The sequence below is a fragment of the Ruditapes philippinarum genome, unplaced genomic scaffold (genome assembly GCF_026571515.1).
Source record: "Ruditapes philippinarum isolate M1 unplaced genomic scaffold, ASM2657151v2 ctg1816_1_1_1_1, whole genome shotgun sequence".
In the NCBI taxonomy this organism is placed as follows: Eukaryota; Metazoa; Mollusca; class Bivalvia; order Venerida; family Veneridae; genus Ruditapes; species Ruditapes philippinarum.
In genome coordinates, this window is record NW_026852786.1 from 78,289 (window position 1) to 104,448 (window position 26,160).

At 31.9% G+C, this 26,160-nt stretch overlaps 1 protein-coding gene across 1 annotated transcript; it reads right to left on the minus strand.

Moving 5' to 3' along the window:
• On the minus strand, positions 1 to 26,160 carry LOC132724258 (nucleolar protein 14-like). The gene is made up of 20 exons (XM_060709094.1): positions 26,041 to 26,160; positions 22,510 to 22,713; positions 22,036 to 22,170; positions 21,236 to 21,377; positions 19,951 to 20,069; positions 18,658 to 18,759; positions 16,874 to 16,957; positions 16,430 to 16,498; positions 14,397 to 14,485; positions 13,780 to 14,021; positions 11,989 to 12,138; positions 9,463 to 9,593; positions 8,834 to 9,058; positions 7,692 to 7,856; positions 7,196 to 7,286; positions 6,543 to 6,618; positions 5,151 to 5,231; positions 4,141 to 4,285; positions 3,283 to 3,404; positions 1 to 2,263 (listed from the first exon to the last, which is right to left on the minus strand). The coding sequence occupies exons 2-20, from the start codon at positions 22,690 to 22,692 to the stop codon at positions 2,005 to 2,007; spliced, it is 2,610 nt and encodes an 869-aa protein (XP_060565077.1). The 5' UTR covers positions 22,693 to 22,713; positions 26,041 to 26,160; the 3' UTR covers positions 1 to 2,004.

Here is a 26,160-nt window from a genome sequence, read left to right on the forward strand (position 1 = left end):
TCAAGTGATACCTTTTATTTCATCAAATCTTAACAATTTTCAAAAATTAACAAATATTAAACAATTTCATTTTAGTCCTTACAACTCCCTGCAAATTATACTTTACAAGTACAAATGTAATGATTTGTAATGAAGACTATTTTGTTAGGTACATGTTGATATATCTTCTCATAAAATTTCTTGAAATGCAATACCATATGTAGAATTACTAAATACATGTACATGTATATCATGCATTTAATCAGTATTGCTTTACTTATGTCAAATACTTAGATGATCGTAAATTCATGAAAGATAAATACTCATTTATTAAAAAGAAAACAGTTAACAATACAAAACATATTCTCATTGAAGGCAAATGTACTTTCACTAATAACACAGCCATTCATCTATTATTTTGTCAACATGATTTGATAACAACTTGAGAACAAGAGGGCCATGATGGCCCTGAGGTCGCTCACCTGTATATAGCCCACCCCCCGGGCCAATTTTTACCCAAGGGCTTTTATTTGTTTATTTGAACAGACTTGGTAGACACCCATAAGAAGATGTTTCATGCTAAACATCTAAGTTCTAGCTCATTGAGTTTTTTAAAAGAAGATTTTTTAAGTTTTTACTATACACATATAGTTAAAAACAATGACACCCCTGGGGCAGGGCCAGTTTTCACCCCCGGACTTTTATTTGAACAAACTTTGTAGATATTTACTTAAAGATGTTTCATGCTTAATATCTAAACTCTAGCTATTTGGGTTTTTTCAAAGAAGATTTTTAAGTTTTTGCTATACATATATAAGGAAAATCAATGACCCCCGGGGCGGGCCAGTTTTGACCCCAGGGCTTTTATTTGAACATACTTGGTAGACACCCATTAGAACATGTTTCATGCTAAATATCTTAGCTCTAGCTCTTTGGGTTCTTTAAAAGTAGATTTTTTAAGTTTTTACTATATGCATATAGGGAAAATCAATGACCCCCTGGGGCGGGGCCAATTTTGACCCCAGGGCTTTTATTTGAACAAACTTGGTAGACATTCATTAGAAGATGTTTCATGCTTAATATCTAAGCTCTAGCTCTTACGGTTCTTTAAAAGAAGATTTTTTAAGTTTTTACTATATGCATATAGGGAAAATCAATGACCCCCCGGGGCGGGGCCAATTTTGACCCCAGGGCTTTTATTTGAACAAACTTGGTAGACATTCACTAGAAGATGTTTCATGCTAAATATCTTAGCTCTAGCTCATTGGGTTCTTTAAAAGAAGATTTTTTAAGTTTTTACTATATGCATATAGGGAAAATCTATGACCCCCTGGGGCGGGGCCAATTTTGACCCCAGGGCTTTTATTTGAACAAACTTGGTAGACACTCATCAGATGATGTTTCATGCCAAATTTCTAAGCTCTAGCTCTTAGGGTTGTTTAAAAGAAGATATTTAAAGATTTTTCTTTCGGTTGCCATGGCAACCAGAGTTCTGCATGGAATTAAATTCTTTGAACAATTTTTAAAGGTGACCACCAAAGGAACATTCCTGTGAAGTTTGGATGAAATTGGCTCAGCGGTTTATGAGGAGATGTCATTTAAAGCAAAAGTTCACGGACGGACGCCGGACGGACGCCGGACGAAAAGCGATCACAAAAGCTCACCCTGTCACAAAGTGACAGGTGAGCTAAAAAGACAAGCATAAACGCTTTCTAGCTGTTAATTTAATATAATAATAGTATCCTAGCTTTTATTTCAAATGAAAACCAAGAATATTCAACATTTACACCATACACAGATGGTATGCTACAATAGGTGACTGACATAAGTGCCAGTAAACTACTCTCTGGTGTTACTTTGAAGTCTTCTTTTTAATGTCCATGAGATAGATACTGCACTGCAGCTGTAGATAAACTTCTTCACATTTTATTCTCACTTGTGTGTCAAGCCTCTTTATATAAACCAATCTCCTCTTAAATAAACCTATTTCCCTTGTATTTAGAACCCAATAAAGCAATCTTAGGTTCACTCTGGTTTAACTCCTCTTTTCATTTTCTTATAGTCACCTTCCTGGTGAGCAAGTCCGCCCATTATCTCCTTCACTTTACGTTTCCTCTCCGCGTCCTTCTCCATTACCTCCCCTAGTTTCTGTCTCGCCAGGAATCTTGTATCTTTCTTCAGTTCTCTTACAGCACCTTTCATTTCTTTCTTATATTTGTGAATCATTTTTTGTTTCTCATTAAAGTCTTTAGTTCCACGCTTACCTTTCTTTCTTCCATCAAATCTGTAAAGTAAAATAAAAAAATTCTTCAGAGTAACATAACAAGCAAATAAACTTCCACAAGCTTCATCTGTATTAAATTTTAGAGACCACTCATGATGGTGCATGTATGACATTTACAAAATAATAATTTGATTCTGTTAACATTAATTGCTTAAATGGTAAAAAGCTTAATATTTATGGAATATTTTTACAAAATTAAATAATGGTAAAATTATGTTGTTCCAATAATTTTCTGGTCGATTTTTGTCAGAGTTGTAAAATATAATGTCCATGTTATTTGACACATTATGTCTATTGTACATTAGATGAATTAAGTGTCTCAGAACAAAATACTATACAGCAAATTTAAGTAAATTTTAATCTTTTAGCAAATATTTTGTGAATTGCCATTGGCTTTAAAAGAAATTAACAAACATTTCTGTCATACAGATATTCAGGAATGATTCTTTTTCAAAATTCAAACAAAGATTTTGTTAACTACAGCCAGCAGATTTACACATTTTATTACTTTTAGCATATTAAAGGCACATTGTGCTCCACAAACTCATTTATTTTCATTTCTCCAAAGCTTTTTATTTGTTGATGTACGTTTTTAGTTCCTGAAGTTTTATTCATTGGCCAATTACCTAAATCATCTTTTTCTTCTGTTGTTATTTGGCAATTAATACAGTTAAAGTGACTTAGTATTTTGTATGGAAGTTAAAATACTACTTTGTTTACATTTTACTACTTTTATGACAAATTATTTCACATTCAACGCTACTTTCCCCAGGCAACAACAATCTTACATGCCCTAAAACCATTATTTATAGGTTATTCAATTCATGTTTGCCCTTTCCAAAGAAGTCAAATTTTATTCATTTCTAAGACATAATGTGCCTTTAATTCATATTATAAACACATTAAAGACAGTGTATGATAAAATACATTCCCAAACCTTCTCACAAATATTTAAATGTACACTAACAAACTTCTAATTTCAAGTACAAACAAAAGAACTTCAACTACTTATAACTTACTTTTCTTCAACTTTAGGTTCAAACATTTTAAGAGGTTTTGGTTTCTTTTTCTGCATGACTAGTGGAGCCCTCATTCTACAGCATAAGTCTTCACATCTTGTTGTTAACTCATTTATTCTGATCTGTAATTTATGACAATATCATTCCAGTTAAATAACATGTGGAACTGGAGGTATAAGAAACATGTATAAACAATGTTTAGTGTTACATCTTCATACTCAATCATTATCTATAATCATTCTGTTACTTTACAGAAAGTATATACACTAAAACATATATTTCATGAAAAAAAAGAAGATTCAAATCAGATAGCCCATTTCAGATTATTTATGACTACTGCCAAAATAGTAGCAAATAAACTTAACTTTATGAGTAAATGTAAACAGATTTGAGGTACAATATCAAGTCATGCTTACCACAAAATAACAGTATATTAAATGACTAAACTTTTTATTTTAGTTAAGTTTGATTTATTCTTATTAAGTTTAACTAGATATCAATGAAGTTTGTTATTACTACAACAAAAAGCTACTTGATAAAAACTTGCATGTATAGGTATAAAAACACATACAACTCTGCTACAATTATCATTTTTGATTATTTTGTCTAAATCCCAGTCACTAAATTGTATTACAAAAAAATTTATTAAATTGGTGCACCTATATCCCTAGATATCGCTGTGTATTAGATTGGGCAAAAGTTTTTACACACACCGAGGTAAAAAAATCAAAGACAAATTATTTAAAACCTGCAATAAGCACTACAAAAACAGTATAATCTTGTATAAAACACAAACAATGTGTGTGCTTGTTTATTAAACATTAAAAAATATACAATATTCTTCTAATAAATTCTTACCTGTAATTTAGATGGATAATTGTGTTTTGGTAGTTTATTACACATATATAATACAGGGGAGAATATTTCCTTGAATGAAGATAAACCACAGTAGATCTTTATATATTCTGATAACAGCTGTATACACTGATATATTGAAGTGATCCTAGAAAAAAAGCACAACTTTATAATATAAAATATATAATAATGTTCATAATTATATTCAACAACATGTTGATGAAATTACTTTATTTCATGTAAGTTGAAAGGAGTTAGCACTTAAGGTACTATATCCTAAACTGTAAAGAAAACTAGAAAAGAGTTCCGCAGGAAACAAATGGCTCTACATTCCATCATGTTGCCAGTCTAAGGTCCGAAAATGTGACAGACAAGGGCAAATCTATATGCCTTCCCCTCCAAGCAGTAGGGGCATAAAGATCAAACTCCAAGGTATTATAATTTTATATCATCTTGTACATGTATTATGTGTAGTTCACCAATCAAACTGTATCATAGTGTTTGTCCGACACAGTAGAGGTCATATGGTGACATTCTAGCTTTACTGGTGGGGGAAGATCTCGGGGGCTCTTCTGTGCATTATTTCAGGCACAAACAGACACCTGAGTAAAACCACCAATCCATAAGCTAGCTGGATAGCTTCCTCTGTATCATAGTAAACAAATACATGTAAGTCTCAATACATACAGGCACATCAATAATTGTTATCAACTCACTAGTTTCAAACAGATATATATAAGATATAAAAAGTGCAGGAATGAGAGAAATTTACACAAGCTGTTGTCCTTTCATAGGCTGAATTAATTTCTATTACAAATATACATAAAACAATATTACACTACATCAAAGCAGTTTTAATATTTACATTTACAAGATGAGTGTGTCAAGTACATTTCTGGAACAAAATTATTCTGATTTTCTGCATCACACACAAATATACAACCACATTATTTTGTATAACTTAAATAATTAAACAAACATGTTGTAATTTTGCAATCAATATAAGAATTTACCTAAATTCATCAGTTCCATACAGATTTTCTTCAACAATTGGTGCTAACATCTCAGATAATGACCATTTCTCTTGTTTTATGCTACAAGAAAATATGTAAATTTTATTAGAAGGTTTTTAAACAAATAATTTAAAGCGTAATGCAGGACAGGCCTGGTATGCTGACCATATCATGATCAATTTCAAACTCAAGTACACTTTGTACAATACATTAAAACACTATCACAATCAATGTGTTGTAACATTTTTCTTGAGAATAAACATACTGGTTTTATTTTTACAAACATATACAGTAAACTCCGCTTATAACAAAACTCATCGGGACATTCAAAATCTGTTCCTTATATTCAGAGTTCCTTGTAAGCATATAGCGAATTAGTTTCTTTCATCTATTAAAATGAATTTGTATAGCGGTACCTAATAGCTATTAGGTACCGCTATACAAATTCATTTTAATAGATGTCTTGAAGTATATACAACAATAAACGGTACATTCAGCCAAGTGCCAATAAAAAACGAAAGTTGAAAATGCGGGATCTATTTACGGATAGCCGATATTTTGCAGTTTGTTATAAAAGTGTAATATTCTGTACTTTTAACTAAATTGGGACTAAGAAATGAGTTCCTTATCAGCAATAATTCCTTGTAACCGTGTTCGCTATAACCGTATATTATTATATTAAATAAAGAAGGGCAAAATTCGGGCCAAAATAAATTGTTCCTTATAACCGGAAGTTCGCTATAACCGTGTTCGCTATAAGTGAAGTTTACTGTAAACTAGAAATAGATGCCCCCATGGTTCCTTCACTATACAGACGGACAGCATAACAGCCTGACAGATGGACAAGGGCTATTCTATATGCCCCATCTTAGTGGGGGCATAATCATTGTCTCAGTACCAAACAAAACTGGAAATGCAAAATCACTAACCCGTGTTTTTTATAATAAAATCCAGACCATCACAAATAGACAAAGAAATAGTTTTAGTGTATTGAAGTAAAGTTAATCTAGAAATCAAATTCTATTCAAATATGAAATTTTAAAAAGCACAACTATTTTTTAAAAATAACATTAGAATATTCTGATCAAATGCCCAGTATTAAAATCATAAGAGCCATCATATGTATTTTGAATACTCTCCAGAGAACATAAATAAATCTCAAGATTAAATAAAATATCATGAAATTTGTAGTAATCATATTACGATTCAATCAAATGTGGTATTATCAAATCTGAGCTTGTCCTTTGAATTTAAATTTCTTTCATTGTTATTTATAGAAATTAAATGAGAAGAAAACATTACAGTTTGGTCAGACATCATAGATATGTGAGATGATCTGGCTCTATAATGGTGAAAAATCTATTTATACCAGCTTATAAATAATTTATTTACCTTTTAACTGTGTGTGATATATGTAACAAATTGATGCATTTTCCGACTGGTTTAAATGGAGGTATCACAGATTCAACTATATGAGAAAAAGAAAACAAAGGAATAGAAACTAATAAAAACATAAATAGTATAAATATGAATGTCGATCTTGATATAAAAATATGTTTTGTTGTTCCATATTACTAGCTGCTAACTGTATGCCAGATTAACCATATCACTGATGCTACATCTATTTACTTTTTGTTTTTACCTTCATATGAGAACTTTTCAGCTTTTCTAATGGAGAAAGACCCTAAAGTTTATTCAAGACATAGAAGTGTACCTGAAAAGTGCATAATAAATTCCCATATGTCAGCTGGATAGTTAGTTGGTAACATGGAATAAATAAGCATCTGTGTAGAAAATGAGAACTAACAAATATCAGGCACACAATCTATATTTCACATGACATAATAACAACTATGTCTAAGTTTATTTAATGTCTTAGATTTGTATAACCTTGTTTCTTTTTTTGAAATACATCATAACATGTATTTCAAATCTTTCCGAATGTCTTTTGGAATAACTATGCCATATACGAGACAAATGTTTTCTAAAATATAACTCGACACAAATAAAACTAAACACATGAATAACATGAAATGATTCCTGACCTTTTTTACTATCTTTATCAGCAGCATAAAACAGCAGCCCATGTAGGAAAGATATAACTTCAGGAATATATCTTTTTGACATTGATACATACTGAAATACATATGAATTATACAGTGTATATCATACACAAGACAATTACATTGTTTATGCTTCATATTAACTTTACTTTAATCACACATGACGAGAACTTCTCATCTCATGCAATAAAACATATAACATTCAAGACAATTTAAAGTTATCAGTATTCATTACAGATTTAATGCCTTAACTTTCATCACTAAACAAAAAGCAAATTTTGTATAATTGTCACATGTTTTATGTAAGTTAATACATTTTATCATCTTTGTTATTGTCAGTATATAGCTGTTAGCTACTGTTTCATAATTGTAAGAACTGTTTTAAAATAAAGCTTCTTGTCATATTTTCACTATCAGTTTACATATAAAATGAAATGACAAGGATCATATATTTAGTTTTAAGATCAAATGTTTATACCTCTAGACAAAGATTGCACAAGAATAGTCCAGCGACCACATCTCTACCAGAGACCACTGGTGACTGTCCTAGTATCTGACACATAAACAACAATGATGGCGTTGTCACAGGGTGCCGGAAATCTGATGTCGGAAACAGTATAGACACCAGCTTGAACAGTAACAACTGAAAATTGAATGATCTCAATTAATTGTTATATCAATATTTATCACACACCCTTGCCAATTTTGCGACTCCGTAAATATGGTATTGCACGGCTGTGCATATATTTTGATGTGACGTCATTAGCGTTATACATAGTGTAAAGATGCGCTAAATGTTAACGTTATTCTAGGCGCTTCAATGAAAGATGACTCTTATTTCACTTTAAACGGTCTTTATTTTGGGTATGTGATAAATAGAATATTAAATTCATGTAAGTTCATTACTGAATTTATTTCACTCGTTGAATAAAATAATATTATGCTAGCCAGAGGCTCGCATAATATAATTTTATTCAACTCGTGCAATAAATTCAGTATTGAACTTATACTCATTCAATATCCTCTATATAATGGAAGCAATAACCATATATGACTAAAACAGAAATTCGCATTAAATGTATATCAATTATTCAGTGTTCGCTATTACAGCATTCATTAAAACTACAACAGAAAAATCTTAATTTGTCTGTAAGCTGTATCTCAAAACACTGTTTGTTACAGCTGTTAGATAGATTATGAAACTTCTGTATACATGCATTATCATACCGGAAATGATTCAGAAGGGCATCTAGACTCTATAGCCACAAAGCAGTAAGTCAACTTATGACAAAATTTAAAGCTTTAAAGTTGGAGAAAGACCTCAGGTGCTTCATTATAATTTTAGGCACAAGCTGGCATCCAAGTAGAACCACCAGCCTTCCATAAGCTACAGTTTGATACTTTCCTTACAAGAAAGAGTTTGAAGTCCCTGATGAGATTCAAATCAACAGCAGTGAGGGACATATGGATCAAAGTAACCAACCTTGAATACTTTGCCACCGAGACTCCGCTGAATTTAGTAAGTTATTTTAAAGACATGTTTAATTACAGCAGTTCTCTTCATGTGAATAAAATCTTCTTAAATAAATATATAAAGTTATATATTGATAGTATACATACAGTATCTAGACCAGGGTATAACCCTCTTCCTGCCCTACTCTCACATATTTCAGCAAACTCATCTTGTCTGTTCATAAGATTAGCTGTGATAACATTCCCAGCATTCTCCGGAGACATTTGTGTGAGCTCATATAGTGGTGTCACTAACCTAGTTACAAAGTCTAGCTGGGGAGGATCTTGTATACATAGATCACAATAAAACTGTACCAGGTGACTGAATAATTTCTGTAACAAAAATAACATATAGATGACATTTAATGACAAACTGTACACAAGATCTGAAATACCGCAGATAATGTATTGTCCATGTTTGAAAAATCGTTATCAATATTAAGTTTTCTACTAATATCAATCAAAACAATAATGGAAAATAGCAATTTATTTATCATAAGTGATAGTTTTCAAATGAATAGAAATTACCTTAAAAGTTTAGAAAACATTTCAAACATTTACATCTTAAAATGCGCATAATATTTTCTCAGATTTAACTATCAAACATTTTTTTATTAGAATGTGATCTTTCTTAGTTCTTATTTTGAAAGCAGGAACATATGAACACTCTGCAAATGTAATCAATGTATATTTTCAAAACATAATTAACAAGATTTAGTGCCAATAAAAGATAGTACCTCTAATTTATCTTTGTTTCCCTCAGCTAGACTAGGATGGTGACATTTCCTTATTCTATCTATAATTGTCAACTGATCTACCATGTTATGTCCCTCCAGGATATCTAGAAGTTCATCATATGATGCTGGGGCTGTATAATGTCAGAAATATTTTGTAATGTAATATTTATACACCACAAATGTTCTAATTTTATTTCTCAAAAACTTTGTGTGTCCTGTTACAGTTTACTCTTTGGTAATTTACCTAAATTATCTTCCGTTTCTATTGCATATTGGAAATTAGTACATTTATAGTGATTATGTATTTAGCATTGAAGTAAAAATACTACTTTATTATATTTTGTTACTTTCTTGACAAATAATTTCACATTGGAAGCTTCTTCACTCATATGATAAGAATCTAACATGCTCTGAAACCATTATATAAAATTTAATGAAACAAAAGGGCTCGAATTTAACACTCGCAAACTTGCAAAATGCTAGTTGAAAAAAGATTTTGCGAGTTAGATTGATGACTTCTCGCAATTTTTTGCGAGTTGAAGAAAAAACAGAATATGCTCGTCAGGAAAATACGAAATATAAATGGGGCGTAATATTCGCAGGTGGCCGATTTATAAACTATGCGCGCACTTGCTGTCTGGTTTACATTTCCTCGCTTAAAAAAGTACATAAATTTAAACCAGTCCAAATGTCATTTTGTCCGTGTAATTCAAGCGTGATCAGAATAAAATATCTAAACGAAAAATAACGAACTTCTTCCCACTTAATGAAGCAAAATTTTTAATGTGTCTTCCGATAACAACACTCTGAGTACAGAAGATGATTCACAGTCTATCAAAAGAGAGACAACCAGACCTTTACTTAAACCGGTTAAAAAATGGGAGAAAGACTGCACGTCAGTCTTACGTACGAACTCGATGACGATGGAAATGTTGCCAAAATATTTTGCGCTGATTGTTGTGCGCATAATCTAGACCAGACATCGTCAGTATGGCGACAATATTGCATTATTATTTTTTTACATGTAGATTGACATTTGATAAGAATCCCTGTCCCCTAAATCAAGTTTTTGAGTAGAAAGTAACGTACCCCGGGCAGTTCGAACTCGTCCAAATAAATTACAATTTTAATTTTGTTATTCTCTATATCCAGCAACAACTTTGTCTTTCAGCACATCAAATAATTAAACTTAAAATTGAAGAACAAAAGTTTAAACAATTTTGGAATTAAAAAATCATTGTCGTAAAAAGTGCTAGTTGAATTCAGTTTTTGCTAGTTAAAAATTTGTCCACTAGCAATTTTTTGCTAGTGGCCAAAAAAGTTAAATTCGAGCCCTGAACAAATTCATTTGTTTTTTTGGGATGATGTAACTTTAACACATGTTAAGTTCTGAAAAAGAGAGATTATAACAAAATTGATAGGTATAATCAATCCCAAAACTAGGTTTGAGTTGAAAAATTTCTTATGCCCCCTAGCAAAGCTTACATAAGCAGTATCTAATTTTCAAATACAAACTGTATTAGAATGGATTATTTTTACAGACTATAAAAAATATTTCAGTACTAAACTTAAATTTTCCCCACCCAATACTTCTGAATAAACTTTGTAGAAAGGTTTATAAAAGCATTATATTACATTTATTGAAATGATTAAACAACCCACAAAATTAACAACTTTAAAATAACATGGGATCAATTGTATTATGACATCATTATTGAATTTTATTTGTACATTATTTGTGTAAAAAAGGTAATCTGAATGCAGTCAGATTTCTTAGCAGGCAAGATGAAACTGCTGTATGACTTTAAAAGACATGCAACAAAGTTCTCTCCCTTCACTAACTAATATTCTTCATAACTAACGAATCAATTAATCACATGGGTACAGAACCTGAAAACCCTGCCTGTAAACTTGTACACATGTAACAGGGCTGCCAACAGCAAATTGCAAAATCAGAGGAAAATACGCCGAGGTTCCAGGTGGGCTGCGCAAACCCCCTTTGCAGGTCCAGGGCAGAGCCCTGGTGGGGGGCCCCCGGAAGCTCCTGGATTCTGATGATTTGGTATGCCCTAAAATCAATTTCCTGGACTCTAAAGTTGACTTCCTTGGTTGCCTTTAAAGCCATTCAGAGACACTTTAGTTGGACTTCAGGTTTTCATCAGCCCTCAAAACAAATATCCGACATTTTGACAACAGACAAGAGCGACAATGTAAACTGTAATTTGATTGGTTATTCTAAAATAGAATGCCGGAAAAGACTCGATTTGACCAATGAGAAAAGCGCTTACAGACGTACCATAGACGGCTAGCGTAACGATAAAAGCCGAAGCTTGTCGGTTTTTGGGTACTGTATAAAATATGATGAATGAATTTATTGTCTTTGTCGAATTTACATCGATCTCAAAAATGACCCAGGAGCTCACGAAATCCGCAGATTTCCGCGAATCCGCGGAAAATCGGCAGCCCTGATGTAATCAGGATTTGAGATATTGTCTCTTTAGTTGAAATACAAGGCTGTAAATTTACCTTTGAATGTGTATGGTAATTCTTTATTGGCTTGTTCTATCATATTCAGTCTTAGTTTATCATCAACATGTTTCTGTTGTATATTGTCAATATCATCATCATCTTCTTCTTCTTTATCTGATTCCAGATCTTCATAATTATCTTCTTCCTCTGTAACAAATATCACACACTGTATACATTGCGAATGTTATAATAACATAACATCCATTATTATACATTATATACAAATAGCATACATTATATACATTGTATATTATAATATTACATCTATATGATATTTTATTTATGATATTTTATTTCAGTTGCAGTCACATCAGCATTGATAAAATTCATGTGACAGATTCCAAGTCTACCCGACAAAGGTAAACACAAAATGCTTAATAATGTAGTACAAAGTCTAACATTCACAGCAACCAAATTTCCTAGAAATGGTCCTAACTCCAGGACTTTTACTGATAGTGATTTACCTGTTTGCAAAAACAGAAACAACAAGAGCTGTCACAGGAGACAGCGAAGCTCGACTAATAAAATGCTGGACACAGTAAGGAGGACAAATCTATGAAAGAAAAATCAATTATGTATAATTATGTATTAAGTTATAGTAAAAAAATAACATTTGTTAACATAAATTCCAAGATCAAGGGGAATAATTCTAGAAATAGTCATGCTAGACCTTGCCACAGAACATTTGTGTAATGATAAGAAATATATATTTGAAGTTTGAAGTAGATACCTTAAAAAATAAAGAAGTTATTATATATCTTAAAGAAAATCCTAAGTTCAAAGAGAGATAAATCTGTAAATATTGCTTCAAGAGTTGTGAACATTGTCACATAAAATGTAATTGATGATAAGGAATAAGTATTTGAAGTTTGAGGTAGATACCTTTAAAAATAAAAAAGTTAAAATAAAAAATAACATTTTTCTAGTAAATAAATCTAAGTTTATGGGGAGATAATTCTTGCAATATTGGTGCTAGAGTTATGAACCTTGTCACATAAGATGTGGATGATGATAACGTAAATATATTTGAAGTATGAAGTTGATCCCTTTAGAAATAAATAAGTTACAGTAAAAAATAATATTTTGTATGGAAAATTCTAAGTTCAAAGAGAGATAAATCTGAAAATATTGGTGCTAGAGTTATGAACCTTGTCACATAAGATGGGGATGATGATAACGTAAATATATTTGAAGTATGAGGTTGATCCCTTAAGAAATAAAGAAGAAACAGTAAGAAATAGTATTTTTGAGGAAAATTCTAAGTTCAAGGGGAGATAAATCTGAAAATATTGGTGCTAGAGTTATGAACCTTGTCACATAAGATGGGAATGATGATAAGGTACATATATTTGAAGTATGAGGTTGATCCCTTAAGAAATAAAGAAGAATCAGTAAAAAATAGTATTTTTTAAGGAAAATTCTAAGTTCAAGGGGAGATAAATCTGAAAATATTGGTGCTAGAGTTATGAACCTTGTCACATAAGATGTGGTTGATGATAAGGAACATATATTTGAAGTTTGAAGTTGATACCTTAAGAAATGACAAAGTTATAGTGAAAAATATTTTACTGCACCAAAACTTTAATCTAAAATCTGGACGCGGACGCCTGGGCGAGTAGGACAGCTCTCCATATACTTCGTATAGTCGAGCTAAAAAATTCAAGTTGCTCACTTTTTCATTAGTTGTGGGTTAGTTTCAAATGATACATTATCTACAAAAGTTAATCTGCTGGGCAAAAAAAACCTATCAAAATAGATGTATGGGTTAACTCAATGAACTGCACACACCTGAACTACTTTCTTCATCTACAGTCTTTTCTTTGTCTCCCATATCATCTTCATTTTCAGCATCATCCTCATCATCATCACCACTAGCTTCAGCATCATTTTCATTGTCTATAAGCTCAACATCTTCACCATCGATGTCATCATCATCATCACCATCATTATCTTCATCATCATTTGCTTCTCTATTAAGTTCACCATCTTTGTAACTGACATAATCAAAGTCTTGTGGTTCCAAAGCAAACCTTTGATAGAAGTGAAACAACAATCTTTTAAAACAGGTACCAGTATAAATATAAAGTAAACAATTTTATGTTTCCAAAAAAAAAGTGCACCTTTAAAGCTTTTACTTGGATAGCTTACATAATTTTAATTGATATTTTAATAGTCTTTCAATGTCCTTTTAAGTATGAAACATTGGTAAATTTACATAAGATGAAAAGATAACAGAGGGTGAAATAGGGTCCGTATAACTGAATTTTAAAATTACCAGTACATTCTGGGATTACAAAAATTACAATCATACAGTACACAAATATCTATTATAAATAAAAGCAATTTATTATCCTATGAAAATCATTCTTAGATCAACAAAAACTGAGCAAAGTTATATCAATTACCCATCATCAAGGTCATCCGCTGATTTATGTTTAGGTTTAGATTGACTATCTTCCTCTGTCAGTCCTTTCATACGTCTAATTCTGTCAGCCTGTACAAACATATAACAACCTTTAAAATAATATTTGAGTACTGTAAATTCTCTCTGTTAAGACCACTGATGGGACTGACTCAAAGTGGTCTTAATAGTGAATTGGTCTTTATAGTGAATAAGCCATTTTAAGAAAATATGCAGTCCAACTTATCTTAATGTACATGTACTCATGCCTCAGACTTTGCTTTACATTTTTATCTTTCTCTAGATTTTAACTCTTAAAGTTTTCAAATTTAATTATATTAATTTTCTATTTCCAGGATACAATTTTTGATAGACTGAGCAAGCAATGATAAGAATGCAAACAAAAGTAAGACTGAGGTTTAAAAGTTTTTAAGTTATAGATCACTCTTTCTGGTGCATAATCTCATATAAACAATTTTATAACAATCAAGCATAACAGATGACAAAGAATTAAAACTTTTGATCTTACGAAATTTGCAAGAAAATTGGAAGACAAGAGGGCCATGATGGCCCTGAGGTCGCTCACTTGTATATAGGTCCCCCCCCCGGCAGGGCCAATTTTAACACAAGGGCTTTTATTTGAACAAACATGGTAGACACCCATAAGCTAAACATCTAAGCTCTAGCTCATTGGGTTTTTTAAAAGAAGTTTTTTAATTTTTTACCATACACATATAGTTAAACCTGGGGCGGAGCCAGTTTTGACCCCAGGGCTTTTATTTGAACAAACTTTGTAGACACTTACTAGAAGATGTTTCATGCTTAGTATCTAAACTCTAGCTATTTGGGTTATTTCAAAGAAGATTGTTAATTTTTTGCTATACAAATATAAGGAAAATCAATGACCCCTCGGGCGGGGCCAATTTTGACCCCAGGGCTTTTATTTGAACAAACTTGGTAGACACCCATTAGAACATATTTCATGCTAAATATCTCAGCTCTAGCTCTTTGGGTTCTTTAAAAGAAGATTTTTTAAGTTTTTACTATATGCATATAGGGAAAATCAATGACACCCTTGGGCGGGGCCAATTTTGACCCCAGGGCTTTTATTTGAACAAACTTGGTAGACACTCATTAGAAGATGTTTCATGCTAAATATCTTAGCTCTAGCTCTTCGGGTTCTTTAAAAGGAGATTTTTTAAGTTTTTACTATATGCATATAGGGAAAATCAATGACCCCCTGGGGCGGGGCCAATTTTGACCCAAGGGCTTTTATTTGAACAAACTTTGTAGACATGCATTAGAAGATGTTTCATGCTAAATATCTCAGCTCTAGCACTCTTGGTTCTTTAAAAAAAGATTTTTTAAGTTTTTACTATATGCATATAGGGAAAATCAATGACCCCCCGGGGCGGGGCCAATTTTGACCCCAGGGCTTTTATTTGAACAAACTTGGTAGACACTCACTACAAGATGTTTCATGCCAAATATCTAAGCTCTAGCTCTTAGGGTTTTTTAAAAGAAGATATTTTAAGTTTCTCCTTTCAGTTGCCATGGCAACCAGAGTTCTGCATGGAATTAAATTCTTTGAACAATTTTTAAAGGTGACCACCAAAGGAACATTCCTGTGAAGTTTGGATGAAATTGGCCTTGTGGTTTATGAGGAGATGTCATTTAAAGTAAAAGTTTAGCGACGGACGGACGCCGGACGGACAAAGGACAGATGGACGCCGGACGAAAAGCGATCACAAAAGCTCACCCTGTCACTTTGTGACAGGTGAGCTAAAAATTAACCCCAATCATGCTGAAGCTTGAATACTAAAGGTATATCATAAATCAAGCATCTTATAAACCAAGATAGATAATGACTTCAATTGTCAGTATAATGATTATTTTTCTCAATGAGCAAAGAAAGCAAATATTTTGTACTTTTGAAAAATGGCTTAATATGTTGTAATAAGAATTTAACATGGAAACAGGTGGCACAGGACAACTTTAAGATAATTTCTTCAAAGTGAGTTATACATATATATTTACCTCTAACTTTTCAAGTCTTTCTTTTTCATCTTTGGCAAGCTCTTCCTCTGACTTTAATCTGTCTGTAGCCTGGAATCATAGTTCTAATAACATTTAAACATTGAAGAAATTTTCATACTATTTAATTATACATAAAGTATTGAAAAACAATGAGTAACATGCAAACAACACAACTTTCAATTAAATACATATGTAAACCCTGCTTACCAGATACAACAAAGACATTTTAACTAGGTTGTGTACACTTTCTATTGTGTAACATTTACATAATTGTTCTTGTACTCTTTTATTCAATGTAGACAAATCTAAATAGCATGTAAATTCAATTATATATTCAGCCATACAAAAGATACAAAACTTTTAAAAAAGAAATTCTATTTACTAAAATACAAAATTAAAGCAACAAAACTCTAACTGTACAACTTTAGTATAAGGTAAACTTACCTGGCCTTTCATTTCGAATTGTAAAGATCTAACAGCAATGTCATAGTCATCTGTTGTTTTCTTCACTTCATCATCACTCTTACCCTGAATAATAATAATAATATATAGCTCACTTGCCCTGAATAATAATATACAATAGTTAACTTGCCCTGAATAAAAATATACAATAGTTAACTTACCCTGAATAAAAATATACAATAGTTAACTTGCCCTGAATAATAGTGTACAATAGTTAACTTGCTCTGAATAATAATATACAATAGTTAACTTGCCCTGAATAAAAATATACAATAGTTAACTTACCCTGAATAAAAATATACAATAGTTAACTTGCCCTTAATAATAGTGTACAATAGTTAACTTGCCCTGAATAATAATATACAATAGTTAACTTGCCCTGAATAATAATATACAATAGTAAACTTGCCCTGAATAATAATATACACTAGTTAACTTGCCCTATACAATAGTTAACTTGCCCTGAATAATAATATACAATAGTTAACTTGCCCCGAATAATAATATACAAATGTTAACTTGCCCTGAATAATAATATACAATAGTTAACTTGCCCTGAATAAAAATATACAATAGTTAACTTGCCCCGAATAATAATATACAATAGTTAACTTGGCCTGAATAATAATATACAATAGTAAACTTGTCCTGAATAATAATATACAATAGTTAACTTGCCCCGAATAATAATATACAATAGTTAACTTGTCCTGAATAATAATATACAATAGTAAACTTGTCCTGAATAATAATATACAATAGTTAACTTGTCCTGAATAATAATATACAATAGTTAACTTGTCCTGAATAATAATATACAATAGTAAACTTGTCCTGAATAATAATATACAATAGTAAACTTGTCCTGAATAATAATATACAATAGTTAACTTGTCCTGAATAATAATATACAATAGTAAACTTGTCCTATACAATAGTTAACTTGCCCTGAATAATAATATACAATAATTAACTTGCCCTGAATAATAATATACAAATGTTAACTTTTCCTGAATAATAATATACAATAGTTAACTTGCCCTGAATAAACATATACAATAGTTAACTTGCCCTGAATAAAAATATACAATAGTTAACTTGCCCTGAATAATAATATACAATAGTTAACTTGCCCTGAATAATAACATACAATAGTTAACTTGTCCTGAATAATAATATACAATAGTTAACTATACAATAACCTCTCAACTACACCTACTAGTACATTAAAGACATTTTAACTTCTGTGTAGAAATATCAGTTAGTTCTTATCACAGCCTTAGTCCTAATGATTTAGCCAACAGCAAATTCTACTCTTGATGGATACATATAATCCTTGTAGTGTAATCAGACTCTATATTGTTGGTAGCTCAAGTTTTTGTATTATGATACTGAAATCCTTTAAACTTTGAATTCAAAGCAGGGCAAATCCTTTACACAAATTCAACTTGTTAAGAGTTAAACATTTGGATTTCACAAGTAAAATACTGGTTTTCAAAGTTTGAAAAAATTAGGAAATTGGATGGACTGGCAAAATCTGATTCAATTTACTTTCTTTTTTATATGAAACATACTTTTACTTGTATGCATGATATTTATAATGTAAATTCTTGGAACATTTTCACTTGTCCATAACAGCTTTGGGGCAACCTGGGCAATTGATTTTTCCGCCCCTGCTTGGGATTACTTTAAATTTAAATGTAGTATAAAACTTGTTTGGACAATAGTTACAGGTTGCTACAGAAATAACTGTGAAAGTAACCTACCTTCATTTTATTTATACTAATGAGAGAATGTAATGATTTCCATTGTTCATCTAATTCTACTGTCATCTGAACTGTTTCTTCTTTCTCCATTTGTCTCTCATGCTGAAACATAAACAACATATCAATATTATATCTTCAATTCTTAATATCTAATTCTAGTGTTTTTACAGTAATATGCTCCATTTATTTAATTTTACCCATGAAATATGGTGCTATATCAGTCAAATATATTTCATATTTTTAAAAAATAAATATGAAATATAACGGAGTCAAAACTCATATTTATTTTAAGGGACTTCTTTCCCCATTTTGTTTGAAAAATCTGATAAATACAAAACAACTTTTTGTTGAATTTTGCTTTGAAAACTATCTAGAATGATAGAAAATGGTCTAACAAAGAAAATAAATCTAAACACCAATATCTTTAATTGAGTTATTAACGCTGTACAGACGTTTAAACAGTTGTTTATGTGACGAAACAATGTAGCGTCAATTATCGTGTGCAAAACAAGACGCAAAAATATATTATTGCACGCTGTACAATTGCAGTTGCGTAGTTCATAACCATTTTCTTTGATATTGAAATTAAATAAAAAGGTTATTTTTTCGTTTTTCGTGAAATATTGAATATATTTTCTGGCTCGTGAAAATATGTGGCATTTTATCATTTTTTGTAAAAATACATTCCATATTTCACACAAACGAGAAAATATCCTCTTAATATTAACTGTTGTTTTAATAAAATTTGCCAGTTTATGTGAAATCATCATCAGAAACCTTTTGACACATTTCACCTTTATTTTTTACTGCTTGGGTTTTATTTACGTCACACCAACACAGTATAGGTCATATGGTGACTTTAAAGCTTTACTAATGAAGGAAAACCTCTGGTGTCCTTCTATGTGTTATTTCAGGCACCAACGGGCTCCCAAGTAGAACCACCAACATTCTGTAAGCTAGCTGGAAAGCTTCCTCACTAGTAGAATCCAAAGTCCCTGTCAGAATTCTAACCACAGCTGTGAAGGCCAAGTTGTTTGAAGTCCAACTACCTTAACCACTTGGCCACGGACGCCATAAACACTCCAGCTGTAGTGGTGTACAATGAGGCTTTTAAAGAAAGTAAAGCAACCTTGGCATAAACTTTTATAAGTACTATCTTTTAATCACTGAATGTCTAAAGAACAGTTTTGAGGTAAGTAAATTAGACTTTATATCTGCAAATATTGCTTCTTGGTAATGTATTTGTGGGAGGGATCACTTAAGGAATCTAATTTGCATAAATTTTGCTTTCACCTTTTTCTTTTTTGAGTCTTTAATCATGTCCTCCATTCTTTCTTTCCACGACTTCTTTTCATCTTCAGGGTCTCTTCTCTGCATAAAACCTCCAAAATGTTCTGTGGCAACAAGCTTAGCTGAAACAATCCAAACAGTATTGAGTTATACAAGTAAGGTCATAATTGCTCATGTGACCACATGTATTAAGCAAACTTTTTTCTTCAGCAACCATTTTGAATTCCATCAAATCATTAGCTTATGATATCAAATAGGTCAATGAAACTCATCAAGCCTTTGTGTTTTTAAAGAAAAACTTTATGAAAACAATTGTGTTAACAACGAAACAACCGGTGTCAACAATCTCTGAACAGAGGAAATTCCAGAACTGAAAGCAAATGCAAATTAAGTTATGTAGGGTGATTTATTCAATAAAATTGATAAGACACACACTGTTCCTGTCAGTTGTCTGCAGTAAATTGAGTGTGTACCAGGAGTAGAACCACTGTTCTGTCAGTTGTCTGCAGTAAATTGAGTGTGTACCAGGAGTAGAACCACTGTTCTGTCAGTTGTCTGCAGTAAATTGAGTGTGTACCAGGAGTAGAACCACTGTTCCTGTCAGTTGTCTGCAGTAAATTGAGTGTGTACCAGGAGTAGAACCACTGTTCCTGTCAGTTGTCTGCAGTAAATTGAGTGTGTACCAGGAGTAGAACCACTGTTCCTGTCAGTTGTCTGCAGTGAATTGAGTGTGTACCAGGAGTAGAACCACTGTTCCTGTCAGTTTTGTCTGCAGTGAATTGAGTGTGTACCAGGAGTAGAACCACTGTTCCTGTCAGTTGTCTGCAGTGAATTGAGTGTGTACCAGGAGTAGAACCACTGTTCCTGTCAGTTGTCTGCAGTGAATTGAGAGTGTACCAGGAGTAGAACCACTGTTCCTGTCAGTTGTCTGCAGTAAATTGAGAGTGTACCAGGAGTAGAACCACTGTTCCTGTCAGTTGTCTGCAGTAAATTGAGTGTGTACCAGGAGTAGAACCACTAACACATAGTAAGCTAGCTGGATAGCTAGCTCACATGTAATAATTTGAAGTTCCTGACGGGTTTTAAACCCATGACAGTGAGGGGCAAGTGGTTTGAAAGCAATGACCCTAACTACTCTGCAACAGATGCCTGTAACTATTTATTATGAAGATGAGATATAAATAGGACTTAACTTTCAATTAATTTAAATATACTATGTTTATAATACACCTATTCTGATTTAAGGTGCTATAAAGTAATATTCAATTGATAGGATAAGGTTTATTACCAGCTGCTCTTTTGTCATCATCATCGTCATCATCATCACTGATGACTGGTTCATCAAACTTTTCTATATCAGCTAGAGACTGTCCATAATGTGTTAACTCTTCCTCCTCATTTAAGTTAAACTTGTTCTTTACTGTTGATTTCTGTAATGCATAATTAAATACAGATTATATAAAGTTATAAAGTAATCACTTTTCACATTTGACCAATTCAAGTGGAAAATTATTGGTTTTGGGGAACAACCTATCAGGTGTACAAATATTCAAATATGGGTAAAAACATTCTGCCAAGGTGAAGTATCCTTACATGTATTGGGGGTATATAGTCCATAGAGACAGAAGATCAAAACCAGAACTTTGCTTATATGACTCCCATTAACTGGAATAGTAATTCTTTATTAAGAAATTAAATGAACAAAGTGTATACAACAATTGTTTGGATTTTCAAATATGACTATCTACAGTCAAACCTGTGTTAAAGACCTCCTCTGAATAAAATCATCATGTAAATAAAAGCCACTTTACAACAATCCTTCATTGATTTAAAAGAACAAAGTAACCTCCAAATAAAGCCCACCTGTGTCTCCAAAGGACATGTTTGGTCTCCCTCTTGAATGACCTATGTTCACACGTTTGACTGTACCTGACTTTTAATAAAAGATCCCATGTTGAAACACTACATTTCAAAATTGTTTTTCGAGCTTGTATTAAAATTCGAAAATAGTTAAATTACCAAACAACAAAATTTAAATCAATGCCTCTCTTTAAAAAAATTGAAGCTAACGAAATGATTTAAGCTTACAGATCTTTCCATAGCATATCTTTTCATCATTTTCTCCTCCAATGACAAGGCTGCATCATGCTCTCCTATTCTTTTATCAATGAAACGATTCTTCTTGAACTGTTGTTCATACTCCTTCAGCAAGGTTGCCTTCCTCTATAAAATGGGTTAAAACTTTATGTGACTTTATCATTAAGTTAGTAAAGATTTATCAATAACAATGTAGAAAAAAACTCAGCAGCACCATTTTTTTTCTTTTTCGTAAATTATGCATACTTCTATTACCAAACATAAGCAAATACTGGCAATCCTTAGTCAGCCCTTGATTTAATACAAGAAATTATCCTGTCTAAGGAAGAATCTACAGATTTTACAACAAACTTAAATATTTATGAATGAAAATTATCACAGGCAAACCTTATTGTGTAGAAAGTAAGCATTGTAAACACATGCAACTGTTAGCAACTGACAATAGAAGAAAATGTAACAACTTACCCTCTTTGTTGCCTTAGACCTTGAAACACCAGGCATGCCCTTATCAAATTTTGACATTTTTCTACCGAGAATATCATGTTTTTGTCTGTTCACTTTCACTTCAAAAGGATTTATCTTCTTCTCCTGATGTTTTCTCTTATTTCTTGTATGATCAGCAGTGGATTTGTTCTTTTTCTTCCCCATTGTGTAGTTGTTACTCAAAATCTGTAAATTATAACATGTGGTTATGATTCATTTTGAAGTCCATAGATCAAAATAACATATTAAGTTCTCTGGAAAAATCACAAATATATAAGTAGAATGTATAGAATAATTAGTTGTATATATCAAAAGACTTTATTAATGGTGATTGATCAATAATTGACTATTACAAATATTTACAAACTGAACATTGCTGATAATTTCCAAAGAATACTCAGAGCTTCAGATAGCATGTGTATCAGTGTGAAATATGCATAGAAAATCTAAAATACTCATCACTTTAAGAATTTGTGCGTCAAAGTTACGCACAACAAAATAAAAATACGCTTGTATGTCAGAATATAAGCATGAAGAATAGAAGTGTAAACATTTGATAATTAAAAAGGGAATGTTTTGAACATAAAAATACAAAATATTTCTATTTTATTGCATTAAAAACTGAAAATTCTGTTGTCAACGACGCATGTTAAAAGCGAAAGAAGCAGGAAGTACAGAAGGGAGGTAATTCCCGTACCTGAAATTATTGATAAAATTGATAACATACAGTATAAAGTTTGTTTAGACATCCATTGTCACCACAAAATCATTCATATTTCTTACAGTACAAAATACCTGCATTTACTTATTATCTACAAAGTCCAAGATAGATGTGGTTTATATACTGAAAATTTTATGGTTGTTATCAAATTAATTATAAGAACTTTTTCCATAGCGCATAATGCTTACAGGGGTTATTGATTCCTTTGAAGTCGTTTATCATAAAAATTAAAATTGTAAACAAATATGACAAACTGTAGAGTTATTTCAATTTTACCACTCACCATTTACTCTTGGGTGGACATAAGAACTGTTCATTATTTAGCAATAGGGCACAAGATGTGTAAGCGGCCAGCTAGCTCAGTCGGGCAAACTGTGCAGCCTGACCGGGACTAGTTCTGGCTTCCATAACTTTATATGTCGCTTTTATTTTGACGTTGTGTGACAGTAGTTATGGGTCAACCCTATTTACAAAGGCTACCAGAATTTTGGCAGTTTGTGTGCCGTACATAAAACCTATTAAAATCACCCTTATTAATCAAATCTGGGTTGTATAAAAATACCATTTGATAAACAAATCAATTTTGAATCAATTCATGTTGTTTTTTTTTAAATGAAACTTCAATTACATTGTGTATCCAACTATATGTTAGGGAAATATGTAGAGAATGTTTACTATATGGAGTCTGCTTTGAAATGAAATCTAGCGGTTTTGGGAATTCTAGCATCTATTTTTAGTAACAGACCATACACTATTTTTAGTAAGTGTATGATTTTAAATAAAAACAAACAAATAATTCATGAATCATCACTCAAAACAACATAAATCCAACATGTTTTTGGTACAATGTCTGTTATTGAATAAATACACCATTATTCATAATTGCAAAGTCATGATTTCAATTAAAAATAGCATTTGGGTCACGGGTCACCAAATGTCATGCAAAGGTACATGTAACCTAAATTCTCGCTAGTCACGTGATAATTAGGGCAGCAATGGCGACGAATTTTATGAAATGTGAACCCACTGATAAACTTTGGGGCATTATTTCATCAATCTAACGTTCTGTGTTCAAAAATATAGAATGAAGTGTCCCAAATATATCTAACTACCTGTATTAAAATAGCTTTTGTTCAGATCACGCAAATTTATTGAATTTCAGCAGGACATAAATATGTCATGGTTCTGGTTGACTTTCGATACGGGATTGGCTTCAGCGAACAGGTCTAGCAGTACTATAAAACCTGTTCGCTGAAGTCTCTTTAGCTAGACCGGGACTAGCACCAAGGACCCTTGCAACACCGGTCTGCGCCACTACTTACTGCTTACTTAGTCCTAATTATAAGACCTATACGTAACCTATTTCATTTTTATCATTCATTAATCTGATATTTTACATTTTTCATTTTACATGTTACGTTAGGTCTTAACAGATCTTTGTAAAATCGTGTAGCAAAAAAATTGACATTAGACATCGATTTAGATCTAATGAATTTAAACAATTAAAACAGCGTGTAATTACATTAATTTTGACCTATTTATGAACAAAACTAAAAAATAAATACCCTTTAACAAATAATTGAACTGTCACGTCCGAAAAGTCATGATTAAGTCCTCTCATTTAATTAAATTCTTTGTACAGCCGATATACAAATGGCCGCCATACAATGCGCGAAATCTGATTGGCTAATTCAAATGCAAGCGTTTAAATGAGTCCAGAAGTTTCTAACGGAATATTTTTTCAACGAAATAATTGCCCATGCACTGTAAGTGTGTTGGAATATATTTTTCCGTTCAAAAAATTGGAATCAATCTGTAAAACGCTTTACTTTACCAGTATGGCCGATGAGCGAAATAGACTGATATTTATACGGGGAAGTCAAAGACCGGGCCCGCGAAGCGGGTCCGGGCTTTGGCTTGCCCGGCTATAGACTACACGTGTATATTTAAAAGAAAATCAAATAAAAAACATTTCAAAAATATATAGAATTCTATACCTATCAATGAAATTTTCAGTGTCAGTTCTACTCGGGCGCTGCCATTTACAATGTAACTCAATGATAAAAGGCGTGGTATTCCGATAACGGAACAAATCTCAACTTTTCGGATAAATAATAAACGTCGAGTGTTCCGAGTGAAAACGGAAGCGGTGCATGTAATACCGAATGACAATTTTAAAACGAAAAGAATGAAAGGAATTTTTTAACGACTTCCCCGTTCATAGGCTTTGCCTAATTTCATATTATTTTATTTTTAATTGATAAGTGCATTGTTTGAAAGTTTTTGTTAATGATAGACCATGCAATTGAAAGAACAGAAGATAAGCTTCTGAATAAAACTTGAAAGGCAAGTCAACAGACATTTTTTATTATTTTCAAAATGCTACGCGTTTATGAGCAATAACTATTAGACGTCAGGCTTGACCAACAAAAAACTATAACAAGCCTGTAACGTCTAATCTATAAATTTGGACTAACTGCTTACTGAGCTATCCAGTTGCTTACATTTCTTCTGGGTCAAAGTGCCTAAATCTTACAAATCATAAATTTATAAATAGTTCATTAACATCATGAAATCCTAGATCTGATAAAAGCCTGTTTGGCTCTGCTCTGCAATTTTTCAACTAAAGCTATCGCGAATATATGGGACAATTACGAAAACCATAATTCAGAGGAGAAAGGTTTGTCATTTAGGATTTCCGAAGAAAGCAGAAAATAATCTGATTTCATTTTAAAATGTAAATATGTCTCACAACAGTAAATTACAAGTGTTAAAATTAATAATTTTCTCACGTGTTTTCTTTTCTTGTGTGTGCTAGCTTTCAAGCAAAATTTACGTATTTAGAATAATCTATCACAGTACGATATAATGAACAAGAAATTTAGAAAATCAGTTAGGAATCACTGCAGTTA